This window comes from Penicillium crustosum (assembly GCF_028827405.1).
Source record: "Penicillium crustosum strain IBT 35664 chromosome Unknown utg000002l_segment0_segment0, whole genome shotgun sequence".
Classification (NCBI taxonomy): Eukaryota; Fungi; Ascomycota; class Eurotiomycetes; order Eurotiales; family Aspergillaceae; genus Penicillium; species Penicillium crustosum.
In genome coordinates, this window is record NW_026623123.1 from 8,048,543 (window position 1) to 8,067,125 (window position 18,583).

At 47.4% G+C, this 18,583-nt stretch overlaps 8 protein-coding genes across 8 annotated transcripts; 2 read left to right on the forward strand and 6 right to left on the reverse strand.

Annotated features, from left to right (window-relative positions):
• Positions 1–400: 400 nt before the first annotated feature.
• N7487_006551 (MARVEL domain-containing protein) lies at positions 401–1,011 on the forward strand (the record flags this gene model as incomplete). The annotated part of the gene is made up of 3 exons (XM_056874298.1): positions 401–476; positions 528–813; positions 876–1,011. 3 exons carry the CDS (start codon positions 401–403, stop codon positions 1,009–1,011), a joined length of 498 nt encoding a protein of 165 aa, XP_056732018.1.
• A 427-nt stretch (positions 1,012–1,438) lies between these two features.
• N7487_006552 (uncharacterized protein) lies at positions 1,439–3,036 on the reverse strand (the record flags this gene model as incomplete). Its single annotated transcript, XM_056874299.1, has 9 exons — positions 1,439–1,538; positions 1,599–1,782; positions 1,831–1,909; positions 1,975–2,331; positions 2,393–2,492; positions 2,546–2,589; positions 2,639–2,768; positions 2,833–2,880; positions 2,942–3,036. 9 exons carry the CDS (start codon positions 3,034–3,036, stop codon positions 1,439–1,441), a joined length of 1,137 nt encoding a protein of 378 aa, XP_056732019.1.
• A 603-nt stretch (positions 3,037–3,639) lies between these two features.
• On the reverse strand, positions 3,640–4,182 carry N7487_006553 (bZIP transcription factor; the record flags this gene model as incomplete). Its single annotated transcript, XM_056874300.1, has 1 exon — positions 3,640–4,182. The coding sequence occupies one exon, from the start codon at positions 4,180–4,182 to the stop codon at positions 3,640–3,642; it is 543 nt and encodes a 180-aa protein (XP_056732020.1).
• A 1,132-nt stretch (positions 4,183–5,314) lies between these two features.
• On the reverse strand, positions 5,315–5,873 carry N7487_006554 (LYR motif-containing protein 2; the record flags this gene model as incomplete). The annotated part of the gene is made up of 4 exons (XM_056874301.1): positions 5,315–5,374; positions 5,541–5,623; positions 5,679–5,736; positions 5,790–5,873. The coding sequence occupies 4 exons, from the start codon at positions 5,871–5,873 to the stop codon at positions 5,315–5,317; spliced, it is 285 nt and encodes a 94-aa protein (XP_056732021.1).
• A 401-nt stretch (positions 5,874–6,274) lies between these two features.
• Positions 6,275–8,041, reverse strand: N7487_006555 (NAD-dependent succinate-semialdehyde dehydrogenase; the record flags this gene model as incomplete). The annotated part of the gene is made up of 4 exons (XM_056874302.1): positions 6,275–6,392; positions 6,447–7,716; positions 7,775–7,862; positions 7,919–8,041. 4 exons carry the CDS (start codon positions 8,039–8,041, stop codon positions 6,275–6,277), a joined length of 1,599 nt encoding a protein of 532 aa, XP_056732022.1.
• A 1,690-nt stretch (positions 8,042–9,731) lies between these two features.
• N7487_006556 (uncharacterized protein) lies at positions 9,732–11,351 on the forward strand (the record flags this gene model as incomplete). The annotated part of the gene is made up of 1 exon (XM_056874303.1): positions 9,732–11,351. One exon carries the CDS (start codon positions 9,732–9,734, stop codon positions 11,349–11,351), a length of 1,620 nt encoding a protein of 539 aa, XP_056732023.1.
• A 595-nt stretch (positions 11,352–11,946) lies between these two features.
• On the reverse strand, positions 11,947–13,995 carry N7487_006557 (uncharacterized protein; the record flags this gene model as incomplete). The annotated part of the gene is made up of 1 exon (XM_056874304.1): positions 11,947–13,995. The coding sequence occupies one exon, from the start codon at positions 13,993–13,995 to the stop codon at positions 11,947–11,949; it is 2,049 nt and encodes a 682-aa protein (XP_056732024.1).
• A 1,056-nt stretch (positions 13,996–15,051) lies between these two features.
• On the reverse strand, positions 15,052–17,085 carry N7487_006558 (TolB family protein; the record flags this gene model as incomplete). The annotated part of the gene is made up of 1 exon (XM_056874305.1): positions 15,052–17,085. The coding sequence occupies one exon, from the start codon at positions 17,083–17,085 to the stop codon at positions 15,052–15,054; it is 2,034 nt and encodes a 677-aa protein (XP_056732025.1).
• Positions 17,086–18,583: the final 1,498 nt, after the last annotated feature.

An 18,583-nucleotide genomic window follows, 5' to 3' on the forward strand; every position in this document is an offset into this window, starting at 1 on the left:
TATAGTGAGACGCATGGAGGAAGGAGATAATCCAAAGGCGGGGAAATTGAGCTACTCGACACCAAACCCTAATTTGGAAATCCCCAGGGTCTATCAGAATGATCCTGCGTCAAACTTTTCAGTCCCTGCCCCGAGACTCCACCACCCATCCAGCCTAACTCTTGCTAATCTTCCCCAATACACACTCTTTTCCGAGTTATAATGCCATGACGTGTGGAGCACGAGCTAGACGCCTTATGGGCCGTCTCTCACGAGAGTATAAAGGCCGATGGTATTCCCCTATTACCGTAGATCTCGTTTTTTTAAATCTTTTCTTCTATACCCCTGTCAAAAAGACCCTACATATACCACCCTGTATACGTGATACCCAACAAAAAAAAGAACCGTTCCCACATTCAAAATGTTGTCCTGGGTCTACCCATTACGAATCGTGCAGGCCATCCTGTCCCTAGCCACAATCGGCCTTACCGCATATGGTTTGTTTCACAGTGCATAACATTTATCAAAACAACGCTAACTCCATCTAGAAATCGCTTCTCTGTACGACGAATGGTCCTACTCAAATGTCGTCTACTACATGCTCTTCAACGGGTGCTGGACAACAGCCATCGCAATCCCATACTTGGGCCTCGCACCTCTCCGCTTCCCTCGCTTCTCACATGAGATCGCCATCCCTGCCATCGAGCTGCTCACCGGCGGCCTTTGGCTCAGCGGCTGGATCGCCTTGGCTGTCATGATCCCTTCGCCTGGCGCGTGTCACTATACCAGCTGCCACGCCCTTCAGGCTTTGATTGTTGTCGGGGCTATCCAATGGTAAGAACGGACGTCCAAGTATTAATGCCTGCGTACATTATCTAATACATTGTTCTGAACAGGGCTACATTCGCTGTTACAAACACCATCGCCATCATAGACCTGAAGAACTCTCGTCGCAACGCGAAGAACCACCGCGACGATGCTGCCCCGGAGATGACTGGTGCTGATGTCGCCACTGCTGATGCCGCTGTCTAGATGGGTGTCCCCATCCCCGAAGCATACGTTTTACCAATGACACTTGCAACAATAACTTGCAAGATATGATACGCACGCGGTCGAGTTTCCTAAATGAAAGCGATACCCCACTTGGTTGATTTGATGAACACATGTCCGACCCCTGTTTATATTCCAGGAGTTCTTGATAATGCCAGAAATGGTCTGGTCATGTATCGACCTAATGCTAATACCATAATCCGTTCTTACACTCTTTTTTCTGATTCGTTACCGACGGTGCAACCTGATTTACTGCACCGTCAAAAGCAATTGAACTAAATTAAATTTGAAATCTTTGATCATGAATCATGAATGTACCCTAGCATTAAAATGTATAATCAACAAAAAGTTGAAACGAACAGAAAATAACCAAGATACCCGAGAACCCAAGAGATATATAGAGTATCGCTCAACCGATATCCATTCCATCCACCTGTTGTATTGATTTCATCGGCCCGCTACGGCCAGATTGTTCCATTTCTGCGTGGAATGCCAACACCTCGCTGTACCTAGAAATAGTCAGCATTGATATCCGGAGATGCATTGGCTGTACTGTATCCAGTACTCACATTATAGTCTTCCAGATATCAGCTGGGAGATTTGCCTCAAGGAACGCCCAGTCGAATGTTTCCGCTGCGACTGGTTCATCGTTGGGATCGTGGTATGGTGCGAGATATGGAGATTCGAGGGCTTCTGCTGCAGAGATTCGTACTTGAGGATCGAATTGAAGCATTCTGTCGATCAATTCCGCCGCTGATATTGTTAATATTTGGATTTCCTACTAAATAGCTTGACACGTACCATCTGCATTAACATTTGGGATGAGCTGTGATATTGGCTTTCGGTCTCGTTGTGGGAGTGAGTTGATAAAGTTCAATGTCTGTAGAGAAATACGAAATCAGCCAACCCATTTCCCTTCAAAAAGGTATGTTCTCAACTACGAACATTTTCACTTGTGATATTGTTAATGACTTCCTCGGGGGGATTGCCGAGTAGGTCGGTTATAACACAAAACTGGTCGATATGATTCGTTCCGGGGAATAATGGTTCGCCCAGAAGTAATTCCGCGAAGATGCACCCGGCACTCCACATATCGACTTTTTCGTTATATTTTCGCCATGTGAGCATGATCTCCGGGGCACGGTAGTATCTCGTCGAGACATAGCCTGTCATGTTGGGTTCTTGGATGCGGGCCAGGCCAAAGTCGCATATTTTCAGGTCGCAGTTCTCATTGACCAGGATGTTGCTTGGCTTTAAATCTCGATGAATGACGCCGGCTGAGTGAAGATATTTTAGACCACGCTGGAATTGTTGATGGTCAGAAAATAATGCTTGCTGGTGGGTTAGTATAGATGACACCAACCATTATTTGATACATGAAGTATTGGACGAATTGGTTTTCCACTCTTTTCGCCTTCAAAATTGTATTAAGGTCGGTTGCCATAAGTTCAGTCACAAGGTATCTAACGTTATTAGTACTTTCAATGCACGTAAAGACAGTGTAGTCTCTTCATACATGTCTTCGGAGGGAGAAATAAAGATATCGGTCAGGTTGATGATCTGGCGTGGAATTAGACAATTATTTCATACTAGCCATAGGTAAGCTCACGTTTTCATGTCGCAACTGTCGCAGTAATTTTATTTCTCGAAACATGTGTCTTGCAATAGCGGGTGTCTTGAATGGCTCCGCGAGTTTCTTCACAGCGACAGTGCGATGAGCAAGCTGATCCCTTGCAGAGCTATACGGGAAGTAACCATTAGTTTCGATGGATCATGGTCTGCTCCGAGGCAAGGGAGTAATACCAGACAACTCCAGATACTCCAAGCCCGATAGGCTTCCATTCCGTATAGCTGGTTTCATATAGTCTTAGCATACACAATATAGTGTATTACCAGTTTTAGTTGTTCTAACCGTTCAGTTGTCTCGAATATCGTACCCATTACTGATTTCTGGGAGAAGGTTGCCATTTGCTCCCCGTAGGGTGGTGTAAGTAAGGCCTTGTGCATCATCGGAGATATGGAAGTAGATAGACTGCTATAATACAGATATAAAACATATAAGCATATGAGCATATAAATGAAGAATGATATAAAAGAATCCCAAAGAATATATAAATGCCAATATATACCCACTTCGATGCCGTCAGAGCCCTCGGGTAGTGACATCAGCGGCTTTGTGGATCTCCCCACATCTCCAACAAACAGCACAGACACAGACAGAGAAGAATCTTCCACATTCCATTTGTTTTTATGGATCTTCATGCGTGTCTACCCCGTTTGGAATGGTCTCCGAAATAATAGTGGTTCGACTCAGATAACGCTTTCGAGGCTTCTGCACGAACTTGTCACAATGTGATATACGCCTCAGCGTCATGGGAATATCCCGTTCCGAGGATGCTATTTCTTTGGTAATGTGATGCGCAAATTGTATCCATGTCATGGGCAGATTCGTATATTCGTTGATTCGTAACTATCAAAAGTTTTCCAATATGAGTGTTTGTAAAAGCTCCTCCGAGCTGCAGGGCCTGCGCGTCCTGAGATTAATATACAACATTGAAGTTAACGCCCATCGCTAAACAGAATCTTCCAAAATAACGGAATGGTGAGTCCTTAGGTATACCCATTGTCGGCATTGATAAAGTGTTCAAACATGGAATCGACAACAAGCCCATTTGGCTCGTAAGGGGTGAAATCGTTCGCGATGGCTGGCAGTACCATCCAGTCGTTGTTGCATCCGCCCGGCCCGATGGGATTGACACCTGCATCATCTGCGACCGACTCATCGGAATAGGTCCCAGTTGAAAAGGTAGGTGATGAGCCGGTTGGCATGCTGGAATTCGGATCCTGGTTGGGAGAGCTTTGCAGGACGGTCTGAGTCATCTTGGCGAGTTGGTGGTTGATTTGGAGGTCTTGGCACTCGGCGTGCTGGAAGATGAGGTTTTTCAACCCCCACACTTCTTCTCGTAGACAGTTCAATTGTGCTAGGAGGATGTCTTTCTTTTCAGTTTCGTCAGTGAGACGACGTTCGATTTGCTTGTGTTCTCGCTTCTTTCTTTCGCGGCATTTATTGGCGGCGACGCGGTTTCGTTCGAGGTGCTTTGCCCGCCCGGGGCTGACGGGTTGGGAGGATGAGGTGGGTGACACGGATTTCATGGTTTTTTGGGAGGGTCACACTACCAATTGTGAAAGTATTGGAGGTGATAAAAGGGATAGAGAGAGTAATGTGGAATATAAATAAAATTGAGTGGGTTTTTTTTATTTTATGTATTTTCCAAGTCAATGAGCAGGGTAATTCCATAAATATACCATGCAGAGGTTCGACTTGATATATGAACCAACCCTACAATGGGGACTCTCGCACAAATATATAAAAGAGTCTGGACCAAAATCAATGACGTATTGTGTCAAGGATCTAGACAGGATCTGGACTCAAAAGCAAAGCAAGCCTCGAAACAGCTGTAACCCGGCAGCCGCTTCCGGTTCTGCCATCCAATCGTCTATCTGGCCCACATGAAATTTGTAAGATACCATCTTCGATGTTGGAATACACTTGGAGTTGTGTATGGAGGTGGCAATGTATTATACATACTCATCTATATTGTCCGCTGCAGATCCATCTTAATCGCCAAGATTGAACTGGGATTAAGGATGAGTTCTGACATCATATATCTTCACAAGATCAACGTGGCCGAGTTTAGCGTGATCTAGACCATCTAGCTGTGAATAATAAGAGTACAACATTATTCGACAGAAAATGATTGAAGACTTGAAGACTTGAACACTCGCAAAGTTTGTCAGTATCTTGCTCGAATACGAGGACTCTATTAAACCGCATATCTTGATGCGGAAAGAGCAGGATAACCCCGGAGCTCCTCCTACCGTACCACTTTGCTCGAGAAACTTGGCATCTCTCCCGTTCTAGTAAACGGAGCCTCGGGTACCATCACAGGGAAGCTCCCTGTGAGAAATGCCTGGTCAATAGTTTGAGAGATATTCACCAGCAAGACCATGCAAATACATGGTCTCTCATGATTATGTTCCTGCATATGTACAACATACAAGTATATACCTAGGTAGGCTTCTGGTAATCTCCCGCCAATAGAAAGACTCCACAGCTCGGATTCGAGCAGTGCAACCAATCGTATGAAGGTCAACCCTCCGGCCCAATATCAACGATTCTTCAACAGCATACACCTTTAACTTTGCATTACACGCCACATGTCTTGAAACAGGAGTTGATTTAATACACGGAAAATATATTTACATAAGAGCCCATCAAAACAGGTCAACCAGCGATCTGTTCATCGATATAGCGTCTCATCGTCTCGAATTCTGATTTGCCTGTCTTTAGGTTCATTAGCAATCCATATTATTCAAACGCAACACTGGATCTTCACACCGAAAGTAAGTATCTTATATGTTGCTGCAGCAAGAAAAAGTCAGTCAAATAATTCTCAAATATGAACATTCCCATAGAACCGAGAATATCAAACATCAACTTATCAACTTACCACATCCGATACTTCGCGATGGCGCTCAAACTCATCGCGAGCATATTTGTGCAGCTCAGTCCGTGTTGACGAAGGAGGGACCTCTGAGAATGTCTGTTAGTCTCATACATAGCCCGGTGATTGGGATGGTAAGCGCACTTATTAATGCTCGCACAATTTCCCGCCATAATGACAACACACGCTGTCTTTGAATAAACTGTGCGGTTGAATTAGTACATATAGTTCAAATCATGCTTGAGAAGTACTTACATGGTCTAGACTGATGGAAGGCTTCTTCAGCTTGGAGGGCTGGCTGCGCGAGATTGCGGCGAGGAAACGGGGGGATGGACGCATTGTATCAGATCAAATTATGGCCTTATGTACGAAACAAATGATCGCACGTGTCAGCAAGTTTTCTTTTTGCTGATAGAGACGCCGATTAGCTTGTTGTAGGAGAAGGGATATAGAGGGCGGTGAGGCAGTGGATATTTCTGCCGGCAGCATTATGCTTAACACGGTCAGGTGATCTGCTGCTATATGCGACGAACCGAACCGGGGTGTCAACAGAACACTGTTTGGCTTCCTATGAAAATTACCGTGATATTGGAAGGTTATAATAGGGTCTATTACTTTGCATGATATTCAAGAGTAAGCATAGAGGATGTAGAGGAGGAAAATGTTCATGTAAATGCGTGGTGGGTTTTAAATTTTAAGAGAGATATATAGTTTTCAAGTAGACCATTCGTGTCCGATTTTTACTCCTGTAGAGGCTGGCTCATACCACCGAAAGTTATGCTCTTGATAGTCATGAACTCGTCAATACCATACTTGCTGCCCTCACGGCCGAAGCCACTCTGCTTGACACCACCGAATCTATAGAAAGGTTAGAGATTGATATACCAGTTGTAGGGGCCGATGTAAACTTACGGAGAGGCAACATCACTAATCAAACCAGTGTTGACACCAACCATGCCGACCTCCAGGGCCTCAGCAACACGGAAGATGCGGCGGACATTACCACTGAAGAAGTAACCGGCGAGACCAACCTCGGCATGGTTAGCCAGCTCAACAACCTCCTTCTCAGTCTTGAAGGAGAAAAGACCAGCGACAGGACCAAAAGTCTCCTCGGAAGCGAGAAGCATATCCTTGGTCATGCCAGTAAGAACAGTGGGGTGGTAGAAGTTAGGTCCGAGTGCGGTAGCTCTTTGCCCACCAACGACAATCTGGGCGCCTCTGGAAGTAGCATCCTGCACATGCTCGTGGGCCTTGTTGGCGGCGCGCTCGTGAATGACAGGTCCGTGGGTGATGCCATCCTCGAAACCACCACCGAGCTTGAAGTCCTTGACTTTCTCGACAAAGCGCTTGGCAAACTCCTCATACACGCCTTCTTGAACGTAGATACGGTTAGCGCAGACGCAGGTCTGGCCAGAGCTACGGAACTTGGAGTTAATGGCACCCATCACGGCAGCGTCAAGGTCCTCAACGTCATCGAAAACGATGAATGGTGCGTTACCACCGAGCTCCCAGGAGACCTTCTTGATTGTAGACGCAGACTGCTTTCCAAGGATGCGGCCGACGTTAGTCGAGCCAGTGAATGATACCTTACGCACCTCGGGGTGCGTGGTAATGAGCTCGCCAACTGCAGGGGTGTTCTTCGAGGAGGTAACAAAGTTGACAACACCCTTGGGAATTCCAGCCCGGTGCGCAAGCTCAGCAATTGCATTCGCTGTGAAGGGCGTCTCTTGGGGAGACTTGGCCACGACTGTGCAGCCCGCCGCCAAGGCAGGGCCAATCTTCCGTGTAATCATCGCCGCGGGGAAGTTCCATGGCGTAATCAAACCGCACACACCAACGGGCTGCTTAACAGTAATAACCCGGTTTCCGGGGACGGAGGCGGGAATTGTGTCGCCGTATGTGCGGGGTGCTTCCTCACTGAACCACTCGAAGAAGCTAGCGGCATAGTTCACCTCGCCCTTTGCATCCGCAAGGGGCTTTCCGTTCTCCCATGTAATCAGCTTCGCTAGATCATCTGCGTTCTCTATCATCAAATCGTACCACCGGCGTAGCATGCGCGCACGCTCGCGGCCTAGTGTTGTGCGGAATTTAGGGAAGGCTTCGGAAGCGGCTTCAATCGCCTTCTCAACATCGGATGTATCAAGCTCGGGGCATGTTCCGATCAATTTTCCAGTGGCCGGGTCTGAATGAACAGAAAGTCAGCGATCCATCTAAAAGCCGAATGTTCAATTTGGTCTTACCGTGGACTTCGAATGTCTCGCCGGACTTCGCGTCAACCCACTCGCCATTAATGTACGCCTTCTCAATGAACAGCGACTGGTCTTTCAACTATAACCCATCAGTATAAATCACAAAGAAAGATCACGATGAATTGCAGATCTTACTTGCGGCGCGCTGTGTTTCATGCTGTATAGTCTCTGTGCGCGAGCAGTCGGGGGAATGGAAAAGGGATATCTCGGTCGGGGTCTCAGTAATTGGCGGGCGACGGGGCGGATGATGCGGTCCATTATAAAATCAAGGCGAGGAGGAGCCTTGGAGAGGGAGAGAGAGAAAGGGAATATGGAGAAAGATTTATTGAGATTGCGGGGAGCTGGAGATGGGGAGTTGGAGATGCCTTTAAAGGAACCAGTTCAACAGTTCTAGTGGGGGGCGTATCGGTGTCTCGAATTGGTGAGTCAATGGTGATTGCTCTCTATGTCCGAGAAGCACCGAATATGTGTGTAATGAGAATTCTAAGAATGAGAGATGGTAATCTTCGAAGGGGAAGCTCCATGCTTAAAGCGGGGATCTGCGGAGTTGATGTCATTTATACACCACCTCGGGGTCGTATATCAACACGCTTGGTTTTGGTTTTGATTTGGTTCTTTTTGGATATGTTCTAACACATTCTCTGGTGTCTTTTTTCAAGTTATATCGACGAAAAACCAACCGGAATAGAGATAACTCTTTCTATAGAAAGTGTTCCATTTTATAGATCTGGTAATTTAAGTAATTTTGAAAATAAATATTACAGCTCACGGCAATTTCAGCCAATGGAAATCTCAGTGTTGCAGGAACGCGGGATTTACAACCAATGACCACCGAGTATGGACCTCGGGTCTTGAGATAGTGTATTGGTATTACCCCGAGCTCATCTACCACGCATCTGTCTGTTCCCCCACAAATTACCAAGCACCCTCGAAGAAGAGGAGGGAAATCTTTGTTTTTTTTATAGAAAAAAAGGCAATAAAATAAAAAGTATAAGTAACTGTTATAGATAGCCATGAAGTCTCCGCAGAGTGCATATTCAGTCAAAAGAAAATCATAAAGGTGGCCGCCTCTAGTAGTAAGTAGTATTCACTGTTCTGCCATGCCGTCGCGATACAAAAGCACTTGGTATAGAGCACGATGCATGCCTGTTGCAGGAGAAAAATAAATATTACAGAGGGGATACAGGTTGGAATTTGCGGGTGAGATCTAAGGGGTACCTGTCTACTCGAGAGATGAGACCATCTGACACACATCCGGACTATACCAATGGATAAGTCTACAATGACCAAGGGAGCTGGTGTATAGCGTAGGTGAATGCATTGGACTAGAAGACCTCCTATAGTGATTGATCTCATGGATATATCTCGACCAAATTGTCCTTCGTGGGTTTGGTCTCTTTGGCATATCGTGCCCTAATACCGAATACAGCCACTAGATGTAGCCGCAGAGGATACTTTGAACGCGATCTCCTAGGCCACAATAGAATATCAGAATAGCAAATGTGACAATACCCCCTCATAGGAAACTGCCAACTTTCTCTCACTTAAAACGCCAATGGGCAACCACACACCATTTCCCTTCTTCATCACCTCTCTCCACCCTTCACCACCTTCACCTTTCTACTTCACCCTTTATCATCTCTCTACTTCATTGATTCCATCCTTTTATCTTTGGCCACTTTGATAGCAATCGCGCAGGGTTCTCAGCCCAAGTTCGAATATCATTTTCTCAGTTTAGTCGAGACAGCTCACTACATTTACTTGCCTGAAGGTTGGTGTCGCGCTCTTGCTTAAACTTTAAAAACCTATACGCTAACAGACCTCATCAGATACTAGTTGTCTACCCATTCGCAAGGTATTCTGAGGACACAGTTGTCCTGTTGTCTACACTTACCCACCACCCACACTCGCATCTTCTTTAACTCGATACTCCTCAAATTGAGTCGAGATGTCCTCATACAGACCGCACAGATCTTACCATTTCCCTGATGCAAATCAGCATGTCACGGGTACCTCTGAGGGCATGGACACCCAGCTAGACGACTGGTCAGTTGATGTCCATAATGAAGATGATATGGATACTCGGTCTGGCAGGTGGTCGCCTGCTTTCTTCGATTTTGATTGGGATCAGGCCATGGCAAACTACACTCCGGGCATGACAATCGAATTAAGTCTACCCAATGTTCCCTCAGTCTCAAAGCTGAGTTCGTCTTTCTCTACAAAGTGCACTGTATCGCCACCACAAGTGGTCCCCGATCGATTCGGAAGCCTGCCATGGTTTGCTCTCGAAGAAATTCTCTTCCACTTGCCAGACTTGACTACGCTGCATCAATTGTGTCAAGCTTCGCCAGCTGTGTATCAGTATCTCGGGGACAAAACCGGGGTTTTTCCAAACGTTGTGGAAAAGATCACGGATTCGTGGATTGAACCCTACAGCATGGAGCCCAGCTACACCAACCCCCGCGCCCTACTCTACAAAATCCTGCGCCAGCCTGATAGAGGTTACGACGAAGATACACGCGCTCTCTTTCGAACTCTCGTATACCTGTGGTGGAAAGAGGATGCGGTGGCCAGAGGTGTGCCTGCGGATGGGAACCCGGTGCCGAATGATTTCAACAATAGCTTCCTTTACAACCTCAATATCGGTGGAGGTAGCTGGGACCCGCCCACAACCATCGGGGAGGTTCCTCTCCCAGCTTCAACCCCACCAAAGATTTTGCGCCACCTTATTAGCCTGGCGAGTCGAATCCGGACGGATGCCCATGCCTTCTTCCACGCCGCCATGGGGCATTTAAAGACTAGAAAGATCAAAGAGCTCAAGTACAAGAAGGCGCCTTGGAAACAAAATGGGACCTCGCTCCCTAATGCCATTGCGGTTGACAACAGTGGAGGGGATTGGCCTCTCTCTTGGTTGGAGGAGCAGCGGCTGACGCTGGCCCTCCTCAAGCCGTACGTTTTCTCAGTACTACGCCGTGTTGTCTGCGAGAAAAAGATATTGACAACCAACGCCCCTACTCCTTATCCCATCAGACCGCACTATTCAACCACGCTCGAGGACCTGGAGAAGAATGCACTGGTGGATTACTGGAGACCTTTTACACACTTTGACGAAACGGAGAGCGCACCGCTTGAACAGCTTGAGACTATCATCACCTGGAGAGACACACAAATATGGTTGAACGGAGAACTACGCAAGCAAAACCCCAAGTTCGCAACCTGCTGCCGGGAGTTTAGGGGGTTGAGCCACAAGCAATTCAGAACCGGATTGGTAAATCTCCAACATAAAACGCTTTCGGCAGTGTTTGTAGCACAGAATTCTACTCACCCACTTGTAAGAGACGCTGGTCTTCGCGGAAACTTCCACAAGTTCGGCGTAAGCTTCTGGGACAACGATAGAACGATTGCCTTGGGGCTCGCGATTGAGAAGATGCACCGGGAAGTCGACTTGAAAGATCTCGCGTGTCGTTGGTTGACTCTACTGCTGTCTACAAAATGCTCCAGAGGGTCTGGCCAGAAAAGGCCGAATAAATTCCGCAGCGGTCTAACGGCTATTCCGGTAGACATGTAAGTCTGCTGGACCCGACCAAGTTCACACCGGAGGATGTGGCCTCCGCCGACGGAAGCCATATGGGTGGACATCTTTTCGATTTCTATTCTTTGATTTTGAGCTACATACTTTTCATGATCTATTCGTTCATTTGGTTACTGAGGGAGAAGGGAAAAGACGAAAATTGAAAAAAAGGACGCATACATCGTGAAGGCGATGTCTTTGCCGCGAGGGAACGGTTGATTTGGCCATTGAAGTAAAACCAAAAAAAAAAAAAAAAAAAAAAAGCTGTTGAGTACATTCATTGATCGCACTAGTGACCTAAAAGGAGACTCACTTAAGAGTATTCCGTATTGTATACATCTTAGTGATAGACACTCGCCAACAGTTACTCCGTTCTGTGGCTTTTACAGCGAGACCTGGCATCTTCATCGGCTCTCTACTAACTTACTGGCTGTACAATGGCTAGGTTAGGAATATGTTCTATTGGGATTATGACTTCTATACCAGTCCGAAAGGCCGAACCCAAAGAGTCATGATCAACCCGGGCCTAATCTATGGATATTGATAGGTACTCCGGTTCACACTTGCGACTAACCTACATAAAGCGGACGATCTATTCGAGTACGATAACCGGATCATCCTGCTCAACCGAGGTTTCATTCCCAGAAGCAACATGTATACCATGAGACTTTTTCAAATGCTGGTTCAGGTTCCATTTTCGTGAAAACCCATTCGTATGTCGAGTGCAAGTCCTGACAGGACATAGGATATCAACTTTCCGATGAGGACCCTTTCCAACGCCTGGTCTGGCTGCTTTTGGCTCTTGATCGGCGGTTTGTTCTGTGTCCTCTGCAGTAGGTTCCGGCGCCGGTTGTGCCGGCTCCTCCGGGGCCGGGGATGGAGATGAGGATGGAGGAACGATCGCAGGACTCTTGTGTGCCTTCGAGCGTCGCTGGCCTGGTATCTTCGTGTTGGATTTTGGTGTCTTCGACTTGGGTTTGGGTTTGGGTATCATCGCTTTGGTTTTGGGTAACTTCGCCAGGGATCTTGGTTTAAGCTCAGGTTTGGTGGTCTGCCTGCGGGTTGGCTGGGGGGTTGGTGGAAGGATTGGCCGAGGACTCGTTGGCGACAAGTCGATCTCGCTCTCGCTTTCGGTGTAGGCATATTCTTCTCCAGCACCTGCCTTGCTTCTCTTTTTTACCCTGCCTTCAGGCATTATTCGGAATTCCATGTCCTCGCCGAAAAGATCGGCGCATCGCTTTGACGCGCGCATTACGGCGGGGGTGGGAAGGCCCATCATTGATGCCAGTCCCAGAACTTCACTCCAGTCTCGCAGTTTGTGTCGGCCTTTGATGTGTTGATTGTTATCGTGACCAGCAGAGGAGTCGCGAGATTGTGCTCTGGTTTGGGAAACACCTGGCAAGTTTTCATCTTCCGTCTCTAGTGCAATTGACATGCGTACACTGTTCGAACGGCGTGATAAGCCCCGTTCCTGAGACTCTTTTCGAGCACTTCTTCGACCACGTGATCGACTTCTGCTTCTGCTCTTGGCACTCCCTCGAGTCAGATAGTCTTCTTCGTCCGAATCACTCCATTGCTCGTCACCAGAATCTTCCTCGAACTTGCGACCCTTCATCGCGCAATGAAGTCCGTATAGAAGGCGGTCTACCTGTGAAATAACATTGCGGGCTAGCGGACGTAATTGGCGAATGGATTTGTCCTCGTCGAGAAGGACGGTCGGCCGGAGAATTCTTGTATCGACAGGCTCTTCTTCTTCGTCCTCCTCCTTTTTCTCCAATTCATCGTCCATCAGTTCATCCCCGTCGAGCATCTTATTCCGGGGATTATCTTCAAGTTCCTCGAAATCCAACTCCCTGGCTCGGAAGGTCTCCTTGGAGGTCTTTAATATGAATGCCGTGATGCATTCTTCCAACTCCCCACTGGGTCGGGAATCAGGTTCCATTTGCAAGATATCAGGGGCATCCATTCGCCTCTGTATCATTTCGTTGGAGCGGGGAACTGTGGCTGCATGAACGGGCCATGCAGTCCATCGTTTGTTCACACGGAGTGGTGCTTTGTCAATGATCCCAGGGTTCTTCCGGGCAGTGTCCCGCGCTCGCCTGCGAATTACGTGGGCATTGTAAAGGTGGGCCGCCAAATCTCTGGTTCGGTGGGTAACCATTGCATTATAGGCTCCGATTTCATCGGCATTGTAGTTCCTCCACGAAGTAGCGTGTCCATCAAACAGATTAGGACGCTCAACCCCAGGTGGCAGATCAAGACCTCGGTCAACTACGTAGTAAATTGGATCATTTTGAGGCTCCTGTGACCTTTTTGAGCGTATGCGACTTCTGCCACGATTATTTCCCTCATAACTTTCGTCATCAGAGTCATCCTGGAGCGCCAAGGGCTGTTCTCGCATTATCGTGTCCAATTCATTTAGATCTGGCCCCTCGTCCATGAGATCTGCTTCAGAAAGAGGCTCTAGAAGAGCATCTTGACTGATGGGGCCTCCAAAAAGAGAACTTTTTGACGGTTCTGGTTGAGACGAAGGTTGCAAGACGTCACTGCTTGGGCCTCCAAATAATGATTGGCGTGGCTGCGTAGATTGCGGTGGAAGAAGTTCTGGCCACGGCACTTGGCTTCCATATAAAGATGACATGCTGGGAAGAAACTTTGGTCTCTTGCCGTTGTATGCGCAAAGGATTTAGACCTGCAGTGCCTAGATGTCACATAGATGCGGATTTTTACTGGACAACATCCGATTCAAAGGCCAAGAGGACAACCAGTGCCAAGAATTTTAGTAACGGGTGTTTTAAATGGCGAATTTTGAGTCTTCTGTCCAACAATTTAATCCCTCCTAAGTGTTGAAGATGTCAAAAATTCCAGGCGGGTGGATCAACGATATCGTCACGTGATCGATATACACGATTCCGTTCAGAAATTGCGCGCTAGTCCCAAAATGGAAGTATATTGGCTTCCAACTGCCCTATGTGATCTCTACTATTTCTATCACTACGATGGGATCCCAGTGACCACTTATGTTCCAATCGGCTATTGATACTGGGTCAAACCTTAAAAGTACACCGAAAGAACACGAATCGAGCGAGGCTGACGCGGTACCGTGGAGCAACCAGGTGCCTCGAAGGTGCAGGCAGTGGCGAGCTTTACGTCGCAAAGATCGTCACAAAGTCTGTAAATTTTGTTATAGAAACATGAGCTCTCTTTCTGGATGACCTTCAAGCTCACCTGTAAAGCCTGATGCTTCCATGTAAGAACCAGGAGGAACTTCATTGATCTGAGTGGGCTTTGAAGGCACGCCATATCTTTTCAGCCCCAAGCACAGTGCTAGTATGAGCTACAATAGCCGAATAGCCCCTTATCACTGATGTCTCTGGGCTGCTCTGCTTTCCAGCTCTCTCGGGGTTAGTTCCTCGGTGGGGTTTAGTCGCCCCCACAACTCTAACAATGGACCAATAAATTTACGTTATTGGCGTCACTCTAATGTATACTTTTTTAAGTCAATGGAATTTGTATAGTTGTGTACGAACGATATATTGGTAGAAAGTATGTATTTGCGAAGAAGGTAATGATGGTATTCCAATAATAATATAGACCGACGGCTCTATCTAATTATCCAAAACGAATGAAAGTGACCAAGTCAATTGCCAGAAAACGAAAGCGAAACCACCCTCCTTTTATATTTTGAAACCGCATTCTAAAACCCATCTTTAGGAAGAAAGAGAGGCATAGAATCCTCCCAGATGGAGTTGGTCAAAGCACGCTTATTGGATCCATCGGAATCCATGATCATGATCTGACCATAGGGCTGGAACGTCTCGTCGTACAAAGGACACTCATACTGGAACCCGTACATTCCGGAGGACCATATAATTTTTCCATCCTGACGCCAAACGGCGTGGGCATCGTTCGCACCACTCGAAGTTAGAATGCGGAGCTCAGTGCCGTCAGGGCGGATGGTGCAGACCTCGTAGTTAGTCGGAGAAACCTTGCGGGTGAAGACTATCAATTCCCCATCGGGTGAGAACGAGGGAAGGTTGTCCCAGCCGCTGGTGAGTTGGGTAATCTCTCTAGTCTCAACATCAATGATGCGTAAACCGATATCTGTCGCGTCGCCGTACTTGGCGGTACCGGCACCCCAGACGCGGTAGACAACCTTCTTGCCGTCGTGAGAGAAGCTGGGAAACCCGGTGTTTAGGTCCTTTGTTCCGTTGATCCAGAGGTTGCTGGTGGTGAGGACGTCGCTGTGGCTGCCGTTTGCAGTAGAGCGAACAATCCAAGCTCCTCGCCAATCACGCGCCTCAAACCAGGCGCCCACTCCGAAGACGACCCATTCGCCGTCTGGGGACCAGCTGGGACTGTACGCCCCGGCCAGACCTTCTTGAATCAGACTGGTGTCGAGGAGACTGGTATCATTAGCCTTGTATAGTAAGGAGACCTCCCTATCCTCCAGGTCGATGGTGGCAATTGAGGAGTTCCCAAGTTGCCTTTCGGTCAGAGCCACGCGATCGTCCGACGAGAGTTGAGGGAATACATCAGTGAAGCGATATTCCCAGTCACTATCCCAGCTGTACAGCTCTTTAAAAAGAGGGCGGATAGACCAGTCAACTTTCTCGTACACAATATACTTTCCATCGGAAGACCACGAGGGAGAGCGTATAGTAGTATTGAAGTATGTACCATTTGTAAGGTAGATGCCCTCATTAATGCCACCCTTCAGATAGTACCCAATGGTGGAATTCGTCACATATTGAGGAAATACCTTGACACCTCTACCGCCAACTTCAGTTCGGCGGTCATTGCCATCGATTCCAATCGACACAATTGTGGAGTTAGAAGCTGCTACGAGCTCGGGTCGATGCGCATGCCATGTCCCATTACGAGTCATCTCGTAGAATATGAGGCGCTTGCCATCGGGTGACCATTTAGGAGACCCAAGGCAGTGGCCTGTACGGTTGACAACACGGCGAAGATCCGAGCCATCAGGACGAATAATATAAATGCCGAGTTCTTGGGTGTGCTCCCAGCCATTCAGGCCGAGGTATGTAAGATTTCCGTGGCCATTCCATCTTGTGTTGCGATCCGAGGAAAACGCAAGCCAATTGCCATCTGGCGACCAAGCTGGACGGAAATTACCGCGCATCATGTCCTCGTCTGGTCGGTTAGCTGGCGTATCCGTGATGTTCCACTCGGCGCCGGTCTCCAGGTCCTTGACCCAAATGTTAGCGATGTAATTTTTAGCTGTCGAAACATATGCTGCCAATGTTCCGTTGGGTGAAATTACAACGCTGTCTTCCACTGCTGGGGATGTAACAATCGGCTGTAGATCGGAGCCATCAGGGTGCACACGCCAGATATCGGAGTTTCCATCGCCATCGCGCTCACTGGTGAAACTGATCCATTCACCATCGGGAGAGAATTCAGCGTGGTATTCATAGCCAGGATCTTTCAATAAAGGACGCTCGTTGGTGCCGTCCGCGTTGGCGATGTATAGTTCCGAGGCGCCAGGGGCGATTCTGTTCATCAACAGCAGTCCTTTTTTTCCAGCTGTTGCGGAGGAGGTAGAGGACGCATCACTTGTAGTTGATTTGCTAAGAATAGCGTCTCGAGGTAAGTGTGTATGGAGGATGACACTGTGGTCAACCTCAGTGTCTGCATCTCGGGCATAAGGGCAGTTCGCTGACGCCGGGGCAATGGCGAGGCCCACAACAGTGACAATGCCAAGACGCATTTCAAATACCGTGGACGACTTTGAAAGACAAGGGTCTCGGGTAGAAAAGGATATCTTCAGGGCCCTTCCAATGTTACAAAAAAGGAGTTGTCGCAGTACTAATATGAAATGCGGGAATGAAACCCCGGAAGGTGCTACCTACTTGTAGGTAGCTGTATACATGGACATGTAGTCATAGGTTTAAGGAGTTTTATTTGGACCCCCCATCGAATTCTTTGCCTACAAATGATCTATATAATGAATCTTTCGATAGAGAATCTCCAGTTCAGCCGACCCCGTCATCTGGATCAGCTACCTATTATCTTACATTCGTTGGGATCCTGCATATTCAACAAGATCCACGTCATCCTTGCCATACGCCATAATACCTTGGCTTTTGGAATAGAAAGCTGGCAGACAGATATACGATACTAGCTAAGCTATTTTGACCGTCAGAAGAGCAAGGGTCTGAAACAAGGGTCGACTCTGCATACTTCCCTGAGTAACCCTAACCACACCACTTACCACACCAGGAATGTGGAAGCGATCAAATAGTAGTTGAAGAGGGTAAAGTGATATTTCAGACAGGGTTCACACTTCCAGCCATGTATAATGATGTTATGCTCAAAGGCAGGAAATATTGTACCTAGCGTCAACTGGTAAACACCGAGAGACCCCAGCCTAGGCCCGAGGATCTGCAGAACTAGCTCCTTGTGGGAGGAAGCTGCAACTTGAGGGATTAGATCAAGATGCCACGAAAGGAAATAGCCACGTTGATATGCATATTTTGATTGCTTTACGAAGTATTCCTCCGGTCAGTGTTCTTCCAGGGTAAGCATCCTAGAATTTAGCACAGAGGCGGTAGTTCTATCAAGTCAGATCGGAGTACAAGGATTTGCGACATGAAATTACAGAGCTACAATGGATCACATTTGGGTGGAATTTTCAATAGCAACTAGTAACATGGGGCAATGCATGGTGACTCCTTTGGCTAAAAGCCACAAAGAAATCGTGAGACATACCCAATCGGAGTCAGCAAAGTGCTACCAGGCCAGCCCAGCCCAGAATTTTGTCGCATGTGGTATAGCTAAGAGATATTTATCTGGGTACACAGTTTCACAAAAACCGGTCGGTAGAAACAGATGCATATATTCATACGAGCCTAAACCGATCTATATCTTCCCATACTAAGAAAGTGGGTAACGCTACAAAATGTTTCACGGATTTCTCACTGAAAGCTGATGTTAAAAGTAATACAGTCCTACTATTAGACCATATATTCTTGTCTGACAGCTGACATTGAACACGAGGGCCGGCGTTAAGTGCCGACGCGGCTGAGGTCGTGGTAGAGCTCTCTGCCACTTTCTGACTACTATTGTTACTAAAACATCACCTGCCATAGGTACTTGTCTCGGGCTTTTTAATTAAATCCCCACATTTCCACCTATGGTAACTTTGAAATCTTAGCAAACAACCTTGGAACCTATCGGATATAAATGTGGGGCTGTAGATCGTGGAC